General features: G+C 43.0%; 1 protein-coding gene across 3 annotated transcripts in view; it reads right to left on the reverse strand.

Annotated features, from left to right (window-relative positions):
- PRKN (parkin RBR E3 ubiquitin protein ligase) overlaps positions 1-16448 on the reverse strand; it is a 1220657-nt gene that overhangs the window by 141454 nt on the left and 1062755 nt on the right. The window contains exon 10 of one of the 3 annotated variants that reach the window (XM_075064093.1): positions 2987-3037. The exons of the other annotated variants lie outside the window; for them this stretch is intronic. Within the exon in view, the coding sequence (XP_074920194.1) occupies positions 3005-3037 (33 nt within the window). The 3' untranslated portion in view covers positions 2987-3004. Of the gene's footprint in view, positions 1-2986; positions 3038-16448 lie in introns of those variants that run through there. 3 annotated transcript variants of the gene reach the window in all.

Raw genomic sequence — 16448 nt, forward strand, 5'->3', positions numbered from 1 at the left:
AACAATGTTTAAAAGGGAACTGGATAAATTCATGGTGGCTAAGTCCATAAATGGCTATTAGCCAGGAAGGGTAAAGAATGGTGTCCCTAGCCTCTGTTCATCAGAGGACAGAGATGGATGGCAGGAGAGAGATCACTTGATCATTGCCTCTTAGCTTCACTCCCTCTGGGGCACCTGGCATTGGCTACTATCAGCAGACAAATACTGGGCTAGATGGACTTTTGGTCTGACCCGGTACGGCCGTTCTTATGTTCTTATGTGGAACACTACGAAGTTATCTGAGGTTTACTAGAGACGTATCACCATAATCCATGGGGTTTCACCTTGCTCCAAAAAAAGCTGCCTGTTTGGGACAGTTGGAGAAATTATTATACACAACTGATGGCCTTATATACTAAATAAACAAACAAACATTGCCTGGCCTGTGTTTGCTTAAGGTATGCTGATTTTACAGTGTGATTGAATCACAGCATCCTTTGATCACAGGTCAAGATTAGAAGCAACAGCACAAACAGTGAGTTGCAAAGTTTCTGTGGGGCTCAAGTGGGATATGGGTTGTTCTCTGAAAAAAAAATTGCTAACTGGCAGAGGATCTGTCAGCGTGAGAGAACAATATCTCAATTTGGTGGCGATATCTCCTGCAGCTGTATTCATTACTATCACTAGAAGGACTTAGACTGCTGTGAGCTCTCAGCTGCAGCACAGAGCTGATTTTTCTTCTCTCTCTCACACACACACGTATGTACACCTATACTTTAAATGCCATTGTAGTAATTCTCTAATAGTCATTAGTGCTACAAAATAAGATAGAGGAAGTTAGGGAGAAGATGAAGAAATTACAAAAGAATATTCAATATAAGTTTCTGAAACAAATAAGTCACATGGTAGTGGCAATAATAGCGGTCATTTTTATTTCTAAAAGTGCTTAAACCTGAAGGTATGCAAGGGCTGAATGAAAAATCCTTGGTGAGTTTCAACAGACAGCAATAGAATCCATTGCTAAATAACATGTATGAATTAGCAGAAAGAATCCTAATGACTAGCTCACTACTAAAAAAGAGAAATAAACTTCAAAAAAGGAAATAAACACATTTGGTCCTTGCCCAAAAGGGTGCCTCTCCGGTTGTCTTCTGGTATTCATGAAGGCATACATGATAATATGGGATGAATTTATCCAACCATTTCACCTTAAAAATAGAGCTAAAGAATCCAAGACTTAGCATTATCTGACAAATGATTATGAGACATTTCTGTTTCCTCACACGCCAATGGAATTTAGAAGCACAGAAGATGTTGTCTTGAGACAGAGCCGATAAGGCGTCCTACTTTCATCATTTCCTATTTGTCATGGGATTATATGAAATCTCTAAAATGAACCTTAAACTTACTCTGTACTTTATAAAGAATAAGATTTGCCTCCTGTCCTAAATCATTTTCATTTTAAAGATTTCTACTGAAGATAACAGTAGGAGACACACTGACTCCAATGGGATCAGATCCTTAGACAAAACAGGTGCACAAACAACAATCTTTTCATTACGGCTCAGATCCTGAGCTGCACAGTAGCTGAAAAGGTGACTTTTCTTTCCCCTAGTCCTAGGGCTGTTCATCTCCAGGCCAGTCTCGGTAGGGCTGGCACTTCCATTTAGGCGACCGCCAGGATTTGGGAGGGCGGCATTTTGCGGCCCTCGGCAGCAATTCGGTGGCAGGGGGTCTTTCCGCACTCCGGGTCTTCAGCGGCAATTCTGCGGCGGGGGGTCCTTCCGCACTCTGGGTCTTCGGTGGCAATTCGGCGGTGGGGGGTCCTTCCGCAATCTGGGTCTTCGGTGGCAATTCGGCGGTGGGGGGTCCTTCTGCACTCCGGGTCTTTGGCGGCAATTCTGCAGAGGGTCCTTCACTCGCTCCGGGACCTGCCGCTGAAGTGCCCCGAAGACCGGGAGCACGGAAGAACCCCCTGCCACAGAATTGCCACTGACCGGAAGCGCAGAAGGACTCCTGCCTAGGGCGCCAAAAACCTTGGCACCGCTCCTGAGTCTCAGGTGAAATCAGAGCAGCTTTAATTTATACTGCCCCTCAATAGTCTCCACACTGGTTAAACCAGCTTTACTCCTGCGTAGTGCTGAAGTAGCATAAACACACTGATCTGGCCTAATATATTTAGGGTGCTTTTCTTTCTGTTCTTTGCACTATTTTGTATGGTCTAATACTAAATCAAGAGTAACTCCTCTAAAGCCAACAGAGATATATTAATGTAACACCATTGTGAAATTAGAATGGGAAGGTTACAAGTTTGGGTGATAAAGGTAATAGTGTTGATGTAATATACTTAGACTTCTGTAAGGAGTTTAATTTGACTTGGTGCCGCACAACAATTTGATTTAAAAGCCGGCACACATTAAATGGATTAAAAGGCTGGCTAACGGATAGGTCTCAAAATATCATTGTAAACGGGGAATCTTCAAGTGGGTGTGTTTCTAGGGGGGTCCACAGGGATCAGTTCTTGGCCCATTTTTAATCTATGACCTGGAAGAAAACAAAATCATCACTAAGAAAGTCTGCAGATAACACAAAAATTAGATCACTTGGTAAACTGGGCTCATGCAAACAATCGACATTTTAAAAACAGCTAAATGTAAAGGTATACTTCTAAGAACAAAGAAAGTAGGTGTTCTTACATGATGGGGGACTCTATCCTGGGAAGCAATGAGAAAGATTTGGGTGTCATGGTGGACATGAACTTCAGTGCGATTCTGTGTCCAAAAGGGCTAATGCAATCCTTGTATGTATAAACGCTACTCAAATAGAAGTAGAGGTTATTTTACCTCTGTATTTGGCACTGGTGAGACTGAAGCTGGAAAACTGTGTCCAGTTCTGGTGTCCACAATTCAAGGAGGATTGGAGAAGGTTCAGAGAAGAACCCACAAGAACGATTAAAGGATTGGAAAACATGCTTTATAGTGATAGACTCAAGAAGCTCAATTTACGTACCTTAACAGAGAGACGGTTAAGGGGCGAGTTGACTAAAGTCTGTAAGTACCTACATGGGGAACAAATATTTGATAATGGACTCCTTTATCTAACAGAAAAAGGTATAACATGATTAAATGGCTGTAAATTGATACTAGACAAATTCAGACTGGAAATAAGGTATAAAATTTTAACAGTGAAGGTAATTAATCCCTGGAACAATTTACAAGGGTTGTGGTGGATTCTCCATCCCTGGCAATTTTTAAATCAAAATTGAATGTTTTTCTAAAAGATCTGCTCTAAGAATTGTTTTTGGAAAATTCTATGGCCAGATTAGATGATCACAATGGTTCCTTTTGGCCTTGGAATCTATTAATCATATGGGAAAAGCATCTCCCAGAGAGCCTGTGTAGTCCCAGAACTTGATATTCCTGTCGTCAGCAATTTTGTGTGTCCAGCTACTGGTAGCTGAAAACCAAACACCACATAGCTAGAGATAATGTTAGACTCTGAGAGGTAAGTCCAAACAGCTGCATGTTTGCAGTTCTGCTAATCAGAATGGGAGGAAGGGACATGAAGTTAATGTACATGAGAATGAAAGGAATATTTGGATAGTTAACCTTGGTTTTAAATGCTCCTGACATATAAATAGAACAGGAGAACTTGTGGCACCTTAGAGACTAACAAATTTATTTGAGCATAAGCTTTCATGGGCTACAGCTCACTTCATCGGATGAACAGAATGGAACATATAGCAAGGAGATATATATACATAGAGACATATCAGACAGAGGAGCTGTGTCCCCATTAATTTATTCCTGATACCGCCTGGAAAGAAACAACTAAGTTACCACTGCTTTGGGTCTAAAAACTTTGGGTAACATCTTGAGTAACACCTGAGATACAACATCTCCCCTCTCCTAAGCAGAACTCCTTGCACCTTGTGTTCATGTCCAACACAAACAAGTCTGTGGCCAGGTGACTCCACTCCCAAAACACCTTCTGCAGAGTAGGGGCATGAAGCTCCAATTCATGCTCTCTGGAGAAATGTCTACTAAGGGAGTCTGCCAGGGTGTTCTGAACTCCTGACAGATGGACATCAGTCAGGGTAATTTGCAGAGGTATACACCAGTTACAAAGAGTATTCACACAGAGTTGCAAGGAACTGTCCCATCCCTTCTTGTTGATATAACAGACTGCTGTCATGTTGTCTGATAGCACCAGGCTGTGATACCTGACTGGCTTTGAATGAGAAGGGGGAAATGCTCTCATGTCAGCCAGTCCATCCTTATCTCCAGTATGTTGATGTGGAATATTAACTTCTGAGGGCATCACATCCCTTTGGCCACATGCCTCTCGGATGTGGGCCCTCCAACCTATCAGGGATGTGTCTGTCGTCATAGTCATAATCAGGAATGGGAAACTGAATGGGACACCTATGCACATCTTTCCCCTGTCCTCCCACAAGCCAAGGGAATCCAAGACCCTTTGGGGAACTGAGCCAAGGCTGCGTCTGTACAGAGTGTACACAGTCCAGAACTACAGTTATCGACAACTGAGGTGGCTCATCTGACTTTGCTGTATGAGTTCATCAATGGCTAGGAAGTAGCTGTCTGGAATGTAAGCCCCAGCTGACACTGCATTCAGCCCAGCCCCAACAAACTCTCTAGTTTGTCTCAGTTCCAGAGTGGACTTGTCCAGGTTCACCCTGAGATCCAGCCTCTCAAACTGGCCCAGGCACATGAGCCTGGCTTCCTGGCAAGATAACACCTTTAGGAGACAGTTGTCCAAATAGGGGTATGCTGCCACCCTTTGTCAGTAAAAGTGTGCTTCCACTACTGTCAGCATGTTGGCAAAAACCCTCAATGCCACTGCAACCCCGAAGGGGAGCACCAGGCACTGGTAATGCTGCTGAGTGGCAACAGACCTCAGGATCTCCCTGTGTACCAGGTGAATGACTATTTGGAAATAGGCATTATTGAGATTGAGGGCTCTGAACCAACTTCCATGACCTACTGAGGGGATAATCAAAGACAGGGTAGCCATTCTGAATTTCAAACAGCAGACAAACTTGTTCAGTTCCCTGAGGTCCAGATGGATCTCCACTCCCACCCCCAGCCTCCCATCTTCTTGGGGATGAGAAAATACCTTGAGTAAAACCCTTCCTCCTTGCTGCTGAAGGCACTGGTTTTATTGCCTCTTGAAGAAAGGACTCTACCTCCTACAGAAGACCCAGTTTTGTGAGAGGCATCCCTGAGTGAGGATAGGGAAGGGGAGTTGGGGATGAACAAAAAATGCATGACGTTTGCAGGCTGACTCATACTGCTGCAGATGGTCAAATACGAGCAGGGCTGACCTCTGCCTAAACTGTGGTTTGCAGATGTATGCTTCATTGCAGCTGCATAAATGCCAAGGGAACAGAGCACAGCTCAGGATTCTTCAATGAATGGAAGGACTCATCCTTCCTCATGCTAAATACTTTTCTACACTTGAATAGCAGGTCCTCCACCACTGATTGCACCACCTTCAGGATCCCTAATGAAGATATCAAATACCTCATTATCACCACTGTAGCCATGAACCTTGCCACAGCATCCACCATATCCAAGGCTGCCTGGAGGAAGCCTGGTTAATCGAGGCCTGAAACTACTCTGTACTGTCTTGAGGCACCTTCTCAACAAATTTGATGAGTCCATTGTGGATGGTAAAGTTATACATGGCCATCAATGGGTTTGAAAACTTGAAGCTGGATGTAGGCTGATGAGTATGCCTTCCTCCCAAAGAGCTCCATTCTCTTAGCCTCCTTCTCATAAGGCATAGATCTGACCTGTGTCTGCCTGCTATATTCAGTTGCATCTATCACTAGGACGTTGGGGACCAGGTTAGAGAAAAGGTATTCTGACTCTTTCATCGGCACAAAAATCTCTCTCCTCTGCCCACCTTGATGCTGGTGCACTTGTGGCCGGCATCCTTGGACAGCTCAAAGATGGCTTCATTAATTGTCAGCACCACCTTGCTCAGGCCTGAGCTGTTCAGGACATCCAATAACCTGTGCAGAGCTTTCTAAACAGACCTCTTCCAGGGAAATTTGCAGGGCCTCCATCACCCTCTTAAGAAAGTCCTGGAAGGCCTTAGGTAAGAAAGCTTCCATCACACCTCATCTAGAGAGAATGAGAACAAGATCACCAATACAGGATCCTCCTGCTCAGGCTCCCCACCTGTGTGCTGCTGTAGCTCCTGGGAAGGCACTCTTTCTCCCCCTGGGAGCCTTACACTTTCGAGACTCCCCAGCCCCACAGCATAGGTACATTGGGTCATGGATTTTATGGCTCCCAATGCTGTCATTGGGGACCTCAGACCACATCAGTTCAGGTCCTCAAGATGCTAGGCACTGGCACATACAGAGTAGGTACCTCCTCATAAGGGAATACTACAACACCCTGGACATCCTTGAAGCTCCATCTGGGCTCAACCCTGTAAGGGTCCACTCAGGAAACAGTCCAAGAACAGGTCTTCTTGACCCTGGTATTCCCTTCCCTGTCCAGTGATTCTAAACCCAAGTCCAGTGCGTAAGCTCCTGGTGCCAAAAGAGACGATGACCAGCTTCTGCTTGTCAACAATACTACTCAAAGTCTGACTTTACCCTAGCCCGATGAGGGGGTCAGAGAAGGGCACCACAGCACCTTTGGTACCAACTGGCATTCTGGCACTAGGTGCAGGACTTTAGCCAGCATCAGTGACTCTGGTTCCAGGTGAATCAGCAGATCATCAGGTGCCAAGAAGCAGGCCAGAGCTGATGGAGCTGCCTCCTCCTCCACAGCATGGACAGTCAGTGCTGAGGGCGCTGGTCCAAGTGCAGTCACTGGTAGGGTGACCAGATAGCAAGTGTCAGGGGGTGAGGGGTAATTGGCCACTATATAAGAAAAAGCCCCAAATATCAGGACCATCCCTATTAAACTGGGACATCTGGTCACCTTAGTCACTGTACTAGAGGTGCTATGGTCTCGCTCTTACATGAAGTCCCAGGCTATTCCTTCATGGCACTGGATGGTACCAATTCGCAGCACAAGGCCTTCTCCAACTTGGAACAGGATGGCGACTTCTGCTTCTTCTTGATGGACTTGGATGGGAAACTTTTTCTCTTGTCCTTATGGGAGTGCCTGAGTCTCCTGTCCCCATTTCTATCCCGGCTCTCCTCACCTGAGTGTCTCAGAGCTGAAGAGGGAGCTGAGGTCCTAGAATTGGCTGAAGCTGCACTCCAAGGGGTGCTCCTACCTTTTTCAGGCCAACATGCGGGGGGAAGGGCTTCCCAGTCAGAGTCCAGACCTGCTCTCATGGACTTGTCCATGAGGAACCTTCTGAGCCAAAACTCCCTTAATTACCTCATCCTCCTTGGAAACCAGCAGACACCACATCTCGAAAGGATGTTGGTTTCCCCCAGGCAGTACAAACAGGTATTGTGATTGTCCATTACCAGGAAGGCATTCCATACAGTTCTTGAAGCTATGGATACTTAGCATACTCTCCCACCACCAGGAAAGAACAGATGGAGGGTAGATAATTGCTTCCCTACCCAGGAGGTGTGGCCCCCAAGGAAGGAACAAAACAAACTGTGCTACACTAACAACTAAATGTTAACTATTTCTATTTTTAAAAAAACTATTTACAGATAAGATGAAGAAGTGCAATGAACACTAGGGCTCCACCCCAGATCATGAGTGGTGAGAAGAAACTGAAATGTTGGTGTTCTAGCAACAGTGCTTGATTTGTGCTGGGGCTGAGCCTTGGCACACTAAGGTTGGCAGTTCATAACCCCAGCACCTCTGGGCTCCTGGCCAGAAACTGCTATTCTCTGGCTTCCCAGCTCTAAAGGCAGCACTGCCACCAGCAGCACTGTAGAAGTAAGGGTAGCAAGGCCATTCCATGCCACACTTACTTCTGCACTGCTGCTAGCTGCGGCGCTGCCTTCAGAGCTGGGTGCCTGGCCAGCAGCCACCGCTCTTCGGTTGCCCAGCTTGAGCCCTGGAAGCATTTTCATTACAAATTAAGCACTGTCCAGCAGCCTCCCCTTATGCCCTTGGAGTAAAGCAAGTAGTGAGCAGGGGCACGAGTGTGGATCGAGCAGACACTGGTAGGAAGAATTCTCTGGTCCTGGTGCATGGAGCACATGCACAACCCGAAGCACACTACACAAAGGGATAAGAAGCTGAAGAACAGGGCACTTAAAAACAGATTTCAAACTTCAAATTCATGTCGGCTGAGATGATTTATGTATGTTCTGCATTTTGGAGTTTTTGTTCTGAATATAAAAATGAATAAATAAGCACATTCACACAGTCAGTGCCTGAAGCCTGCTGCATCCAGTCCTAGTATCTGACTTGCCTCCTCCAGAGACTTTCTGATTGGGTAGGAGTCACCTTGAGAGGCCTTGAAACAGTTCCACTGGCAATCCCCACAACAGATGTTATACTGTAGTGCAAGCAAAACAACCCTCCAATTTTCGTTATTTAGGTAAAATGGATAGAACACCACCTCTAAAAAGAAAGAATTAACATTCTGATTAGAATGTAATACTTGAAATGCCTCCTAGCCATGCACTCCTCTGGATCTTATAGTACAAAAGCACAGTGGGTTGTGATTTATTCTAATAAATTGTAAAGAACTGAATAAAGTGTATATGAGTAAAATGGTTATTTAAAGGCAGTTGTTTATTATAGCATTTTGCTATCACGATGCTCCAACCTCTACTACAAGAATAATCCTTAAAAAACCATAATATACTGAAGCTGACATTGTGAAAATGAAAACAACAAAATGCGAGGCTCGGCTGTGCTGAAGTCTGTGCGAACACATTCATTATGTAATATGGTAGATGTCATCTGTGACGGAGCTGTAAGCTGGAAAATTGTATAGGACAGTATTTCACGTTTTCTTTTTCTCATGAACATACTATGCTACCTCTGCAGCTGAAGTCCACAACTAGAGGTACAATATTTCAAAAACTACTTTTGGCAGGGAAAAGAAAATGTTTAAAAATCAGTAATATTTGAACTAAACCGTACCAAAGCTATTTTGTCTGCTTCATTTTGGTATTCAATTTGGGTTTTAAATGAACACCATCTGTGTTCTATCAAACTAAGGTCAAGAATCTCCAAATATTTTGTCACAAAATGATTTTTTAATTTTTTTCTATAAAATGTATGAACATTTATCATCGATGGCCTTTGTTGTTATGATAGGGACAACCCTATGGGATAAGGCCTCTATTTTGGTTAAGCACTCAGTAAAACAAAGACAGTTCCCATCCACAGAATTTACAGTCTAAGATTATGACAAGACACATCAGGTGGATAAACAGACAAGACAGGGTAGAGAGGGGGTCTCAATGAATGTGTGTATTGAGAGAGAAAGAAATAATCTGCTTATTTTTGGAACAAGTGCTACTGAACATGTATAAGCAGCAAAGAATTCTGTGGCATCTTATAGACTAATAGACGTTTTGGAGCATGAGCTTTCGTGGGTGAATACCCACTTCGTCGGACCGATGAAGTGGGTATTCACCCACGAAAGCTCATGCTCTAAAACATCTGTTAGTCTATAAGGTGCCACAGGATTCTTTGCTGCTTTTACAGATCCAGACTAACACGGCTACCCCTCTGATACTTGAACATGTATAAATAGTGATTTTCAGAGGCTTATAAATCAGCCTAATCTGGATAGATTTTCATGTGCAAAGCACCTCTGACTTAGGGTTACCAGGCATCCCATTTTCGACCTGAATGCCTGGGTGAAAAGAGACCCTGGTGGCTTTGGAATGACTGGACTGCTAAAAATCCAGTTGGCTGCAGCAGCTGACTCGCGCAGTTTCCAGAAGTGGTCAGCATGTCTGGCTCCTAGGGGCAGGGGCAGCTAGAGGGGCTCTCCTCACTACCCCCACCCTGAATGCCAGCTCCGCAGCTCCCATTAGCTGGGAACCATGGCTAATGGGAGCTCCAGGGGCGGCGTCTGCAGACAGGGGCAGCGTGCAGAGCTGCCTGGCCGCACCTCTGCCTACGAGCCAGAGAGACATGCCAGCCACTTCCCGGGAGCCACCTTAGGTAAGCACCACCTGGAGCCTGCACCTCTCATGCCTCCTGTATCCCAAACCCCTGCCCCAGCCCTGAGCCCTCTCCCGCACCCAAATGCCCTCTCAGCCCCTGCACCCCTCCCCTACCCCAATCCCCTATCCCACCCCAAGCCTCCTCCCACACTCAAACTCCCTCCCAGAGCCCACACCTCACATCCCCCTCATACCCCAACCCCCTGCCCCAGCCCAGAGCCCTCTCCTGCAGCCCAAACCCCTCATCTCAGCTGCACCCTAGAGCCGACACCCCACCCAGAACCCTCACCCCTCTTGCACCCCAACACTGTACCCCAGCCCAGTGAAAATGAGTGAGTGTGGAGCAGAGCAAGTGTCGTGGGGGGAGGAATGGAGTGAGTGGGGGCGGGGCCTCATAGAAGGAGTGGGATGGGACGGTGCTTCAGGGAAGGGGCAGGGCAAAGGTGTTCGGTTTTCTGCAATCAGAAAGTTGGCAACCCTACTCTGCCTCCAGGACCATCCCACTGACAAATTTTTAGTTCCTGCTCCAAAGCAGGGAGGTGCCATTGCTCTTAAAAGAAATAATCAGGGCGGGGAGGGGTGGGAGTTTAACACTGGCAAAACGACTTATTTTTCCTAATCTCATTCTCAGAAAAGGCTAAACTGTTATGACTTATTTAAAAACAAAACAAAACAAAAAACCACCTGAGGCCAAGACAGCATGGAAAATTTCTGCTTGAGTGGTGTAAGTTTGGCAAAATTATAAGAACTAAAAACAGGGCTTATAATGGGAAATGGTAAGCAATCTTAACTATGGGCATTTCTGCAAGTGCTGCCTATAAAAATAAACTACATTAAATGAGTGTTAAGATTGCCTGGCTAAGCTCTCAGAAGTCAAGAAATGTCAGAGTTAAGGCTACTCTGCTGTGCAAATGAATTATGAAACAGTCTAATTGTATACTATTTCTAAAATAATACAATAAAATACCAACTATTTTTCTGCAACCTTCGATACACATGTGCAGCATCTGTGTGTGTACCACACATACAAACAATGAATGTAATTTAGATAGAATGGGTCCTGTGGAGTCCTTGTGTAACTTCTGAGATGCACTTACAAGGATGTGGCGAACATGTGATATATTATATTTGAGAAATTGTATGTGATTATGTAATTGAAGACTATCATAATACATTCACACCAGGGGGCAGAAAGTTAAGGTTTATGTGAATACACACACTGTGCTTGGGCAAGGCAAAAGAAATTGTTCACTCAGAAACAATGCAGTATGAAAAAACAATCATGAAGAAAGCCTATTAGTCAGGGCAGTATTGATTTCAAGATCACAAATTGAGGAAGAGGTCTTTTTAGCAGTAAAACAGAATGAAGAGGTCACATAAGAGAAATGCACATAAATTTGGATATGCCTCCTTAAGAAAGTCAACCCACTAAATTTAATATAAATTCTAAGTTGCAATTTCCTATCTACCTTAGCAAAATTCAGTTTCTGCTGTTTGCTATCCCAGCTGTTGCCTGCTACCCCAGAACACATATTTTCCTATGTCATGCACTGAGGATTTATGACACTTCCAAACAGAGTTCAAGTCTGATCTAAATGAAGTCAATCCAAGTTTTGTCAATGACTACATGGGGAGAAGGGCCAGATCTTAGGTGTGCAATACAATTTTCAATAAAGTATGTCTGGTACACAATTTACAAGTGCCTTAGGCAAGCTCAACTTTTTTTAAGCAATCTGTTACAGAATAGAACGTTGTTCCAAAGGACATGAAAAATAGAACTACCAGGGACGAATTCAGCAATGACAAATGGTAGGGTAAATAAGTTAGTTATAAAACAGGGTATTGTAACATGTATAAATATGGCAGTCAGTAGGTGAGCCAAACAAGAGTAATTTATACCAGTTTACTTGTCTGTGGGGACCAAGTTCACTTGTGATGTGATTGTGCAAAATTCCTGTTGGGCTAAATTCAGACCTGATGTAGGAGAGTGAAACTTAACTTCAGTGGGAGTTGCTCCAATTGCTCAGGCCTGAATTTAGTCCAGAGAATATAATACCAAAATATACTTCAGTTAATACATGTGCAAATTAACACTAAAGTAACATTAAAGATCAGATTTAAATCTATTAAATGGGGATTCAAAATTGAGTCTGAAACTCCATTTTACTGTAGTACATTATCTCTTAGGACCTAGCTTGTGGAAGATCATGCAACTTTTGAGATTTAAGAAATACCGAAGAGCAAATTAATGCCAAAGTTTGAAAGTTGAAGCGTTTTTTCATATCTTTCACAAAAGAATGAGTTTGGCTCTCAATGGAAGTTTGAGAGGTGCTGCCTCTGAAGTAGTACGTTGGCGTGCCTTAATGCAGGGATCATTGACAGGACTTTAAATGGTTGTGATTTGCCAGGCAAATGCTAAATTAGCTACTGTTTAAACTATATATTAATATTATAGTCTGTTACTACAGATCTGGATCCCTGAGACTCATGAATACAGTCCTAATTAAGAAACTGTTTAATATGCACAATCTTAGTTCCTTAATTAATGGATTATATTGATACCACCACAGCCAAAAAGGTCTATCATATCAAAAGCTACTTGTGCATTGGTTACTTTGCAGATTGCCAGAAATTCGAACAGCCTCTGCCAAATACACACAGTAACTCTGTATATGAAGGCTTCCCCTGGCAATTCTGTTGAAAAGTAGCTAATGGACACATTAACACTAGCACATCACCAAAGCAGATTCAATAACTGCATCTCCATCCTTCAATAAATAGCTTACAGTGAAACTTGGGATTTAGACACAAAAAGCTAACTGATAAGACTTTCTTGCAGTCTGCTCCACAAGTTAACCAAGAAGTTAAAAGTATTTCATTGTATGCATATGACAATAAACTTTGGCTCAGAGATGAGGAGGTTTTAAAACTGATATTTAGCAAAAATGTTCCAAAATTGTGCTGTCTCTCTAGGATATTTTTTTAAAAATCCATTAATAATATGTTTGTCGTTGTTGGCATGCCTATTATGAGGCTCAGGCTGTGTGAAAGCCTGTCTCCACACAAGAGATATTGTACGCTTGTTGGGATGGAGAGGAGGTGGTGGAAGATGGATATATACTCCCTTGTTGACAAGTGGTGGGGACAAGCAAGGAGACAGATCAGTAAAAATTTTCATTAAATCAAGAAAATACACAAGTTGCCCCAACATCATCTCTGTTGGCTTCTTAGACCAGCTGCTTCTCTGGCACCCTACTGAGGAACAAATTGCTTTCCTAGCAGGACATTTGGACACTCCTGCATTAATAGATATGGATCTCAGCATGCCAAGCCAAGCAAAAAGGAAATTTAATATGAGCAACACTGTCATCTCAATTTAGGACAACAGCTAGGATGCCCTACAGGGCATTACAACAGCTTCTAGAAGAACACAACATAAGACATTCTTGCTGTCTTAAGGCTATGGAAAGCTGGTATTTCTAGTAAACAGTGAGACCAAGGAGAAAGGAAAATGTAAATGCATATATGACAACAGCATTGTACTGTCTGGGAGCATCAGTTTCAATTCAAAGGACTTTCATTTCTGCAAAGAACTGCAGCAAAGTTTGCAGGAAAAAAATGAAAAAGTGAAGAGACATGAAGAACACTAGATGGCAGGCATTTCATTTTCAGGAGGAGAGAAATTTCAAAAAGAGGAAAACCTTGGTAACTTTGATAGTTACAGCTTCAACTTAACTAAGTAGTGCTGCACATTACAAGGAAAACAGAAATTTTGGGTATGCATCTTATTATAGTGAGGTTTTTTTTAAACAGTCGCATGCATGTGCTCAACTTTTTATCTTTGCAGAATTCATTACTTATTAGTTCTGTAATAAACCTCTCTATTAATGAAATCTAATCCAAAACCAGACTGAAGATGGATCATTTTAGAAAAAAATGTCTAGGGATGGTTTAAAACTGGGATCTTTTAACACAATCCTCTGAACCATGGTGATTTAGACAAATTGGAACTAGTATTGTTACTAGGGTGACCAGTCAGCAAATGTGAAAAATCGGGACGGGGGGTGAGGGTAATAGGAGCCTATATAAGAAAAAGACCGAAAAATCAGGACATCTGGTCACCCTAATTGTTACTGACACTAGTTCTGCAGAACCCAAACCCAACCCCGTTAGTTCAACTCCAGATATGTTATACTTACACTGCTGTTTAAGCACATACAGTTCCCAAAGCACAGCATATCAGAGGCCTGACTCTCCACTGCCTTGCAGCTTGGGCAGTCATTTACATCTGTGCCAGGCAGCACACATCCACTTTGCACAGATGTAATGGACTATACATGCTTGAGGCAGGCAATCTAATATTGAATGTTGTTATGGTGAGACAGCCAGTTCAGGATCCCACAATGGAGATGTACTATTACAGAGGCTTATGATCTGACACTCTTTATTGCAAGAGGAATAACATAAAAATAATGCAATCCACAGAATTCATGCAGCTTGACACACATTAATCCATCCTTTAAATCATTCAAAAAAACCCTACACAGACATCTAGTGATGGGGAAAACCTCCAGAGATTCATAGTTTGAACATCCTACAAAAGACTGTTTTCTGGTAGCTCTTCATTGCTTCTTGGTATTGTCTTCTTCTGGGAAACTAACGAATGGGGCTTGCTACAGCTTCTAATTTTTTTCTGCTGGAGAGAGATCTCTCCCAGCCTATATCTTCAAGGAACCACCAGGAAAGATCACCACTTTCCTTAATTTTGACTAGTCTTCAAAAGAGCTTACCACAAACACACTCTCCACAACAGGAAGAAGCACAGAACACTCTCAGTTACCGATGTTCTCACACCTTTTCTGACTGGTACAAAGCATACAGAATGAAGCCACTCTCTCTGAGAAAATCAAAATGGACTGTGGTTATTATCCTGACCCATGGAATAGACTCAGTAATCAGGGAAATGGACAAAATATTATGTAACTAATTTAACTGTCAAAACCAGCTTGAAATTTTAAAACGTAATACAAAAAATTGCAGCAAAAATTGCATATTCATAGCATTCCCAATAAGGAAAACATTTCAGTTTTGCTAAATTGCTCAAATTCTGTGAATATTTCAGAAATTTTAAATTTCAGTGAATAACATTTAATGGAAATATCTGATCAGCTCTAATCTCCCTCTGAGAGATAGACATACACAGAAAGAAGAGAACAAATATCCTGAATGTCGATACAGATTAATTTCCCCATCATTTTCCTTTAATTGTGCAGAAAGTTAACTAAATTGGTCGCTTACTTGAATGCCTCAGTCCACAACCAAGTGCTGTACAACAGTGGCTCTAAACCTTTCCAGACTACTGTACCCCTTTTCAAAAGTCTGTTTTGTCTAGCATACCCCGAAGTTACACCTCACTTAAAAACTACTTGCTTACAAAATCAGACATAAAAATATAAATGTCACAGTACACTATAACTGAATAATTGCTTACTTTCTGATTTTTTACCATATAGTTATAAAATAAATCCTGGAATATAAATATTGTATTTACATTTCAGTATGTAGTACCAGGGCGGCTCTATGTATTTTGCTGCCCCAAGCACGGCAGTCAGGCAGCTTTCATCGGTGCGCCTGTGGGAGGTCCGCCGGTCTTGTGCCTTCAGCGTACCCGCCACCAAATTGCCGCTGAAACCGTGAGACCAGTGGACCTCCCGCAGGTGCACTGCCAAAGGCAGCCTGACTGTCAGCCTCATGGTGACCGGCAGGCCATACCCCACTTCCCCCCTCCGTGGCTTGCCGCCCCAGGCACGTGCTTGATACACGGGGGCCTGGAGCTGCCCCTGTGCAGTATATAGAGCAGTAGAAACAAGACACCGTCTGTATTAAACTTTAGTTTATACTGACTTTGCTAGTGATTTTTATGTAGCCTGTTGTAAAACTAGGCAAATATCAAGATGATTTGATGTACCCCCTGGAAGACCTCTGCGTACTCCCAGGGGTATGCATAACCTCTGGTTGAGAACCACTGCTGTACAGTGTGTAAGAAGCCCTGATGCTACTGCAACTACAATTAAAATGTGCCTGGAGATACTGCACAGTGATACAATTGTACGTGTCCTCTTGAACTGTCCACTTCTACCATACCTGAAGCCATAAGAATGCTATATATATTTTTAAAGGTTGCTTCTAAATGAAAGAGTAACCTAGAAAGAAAATAATCTTTTAAACTTTTCTGTTCTAACTTTTCTTCAATATGTGAACTGTTTGCAAAACTGAAACAGTTCATAGGGGAAAAGACATTCTGAGACTAATTACTAAAAAATAGATTTAAAAAAGACCTGCTCTCAGAATCCCTAAGGACAGTCTCCCTATATTAGCAAAA

Source organism: Chelonoidis abingdonii, chromosome 3 (assembly GCF_003597395.2).
Source record: "Chelonoidis abingdonii isolate Lonesome George chromosome 3, CheloAbing_2.0, whole genome shotgun sequence".
Lineage (NCBI taxonomy): Eukaryota > Metazoa > Chordata > Testudines > Testudinidae > Chelonoidis > Chelonoidis abingdonii.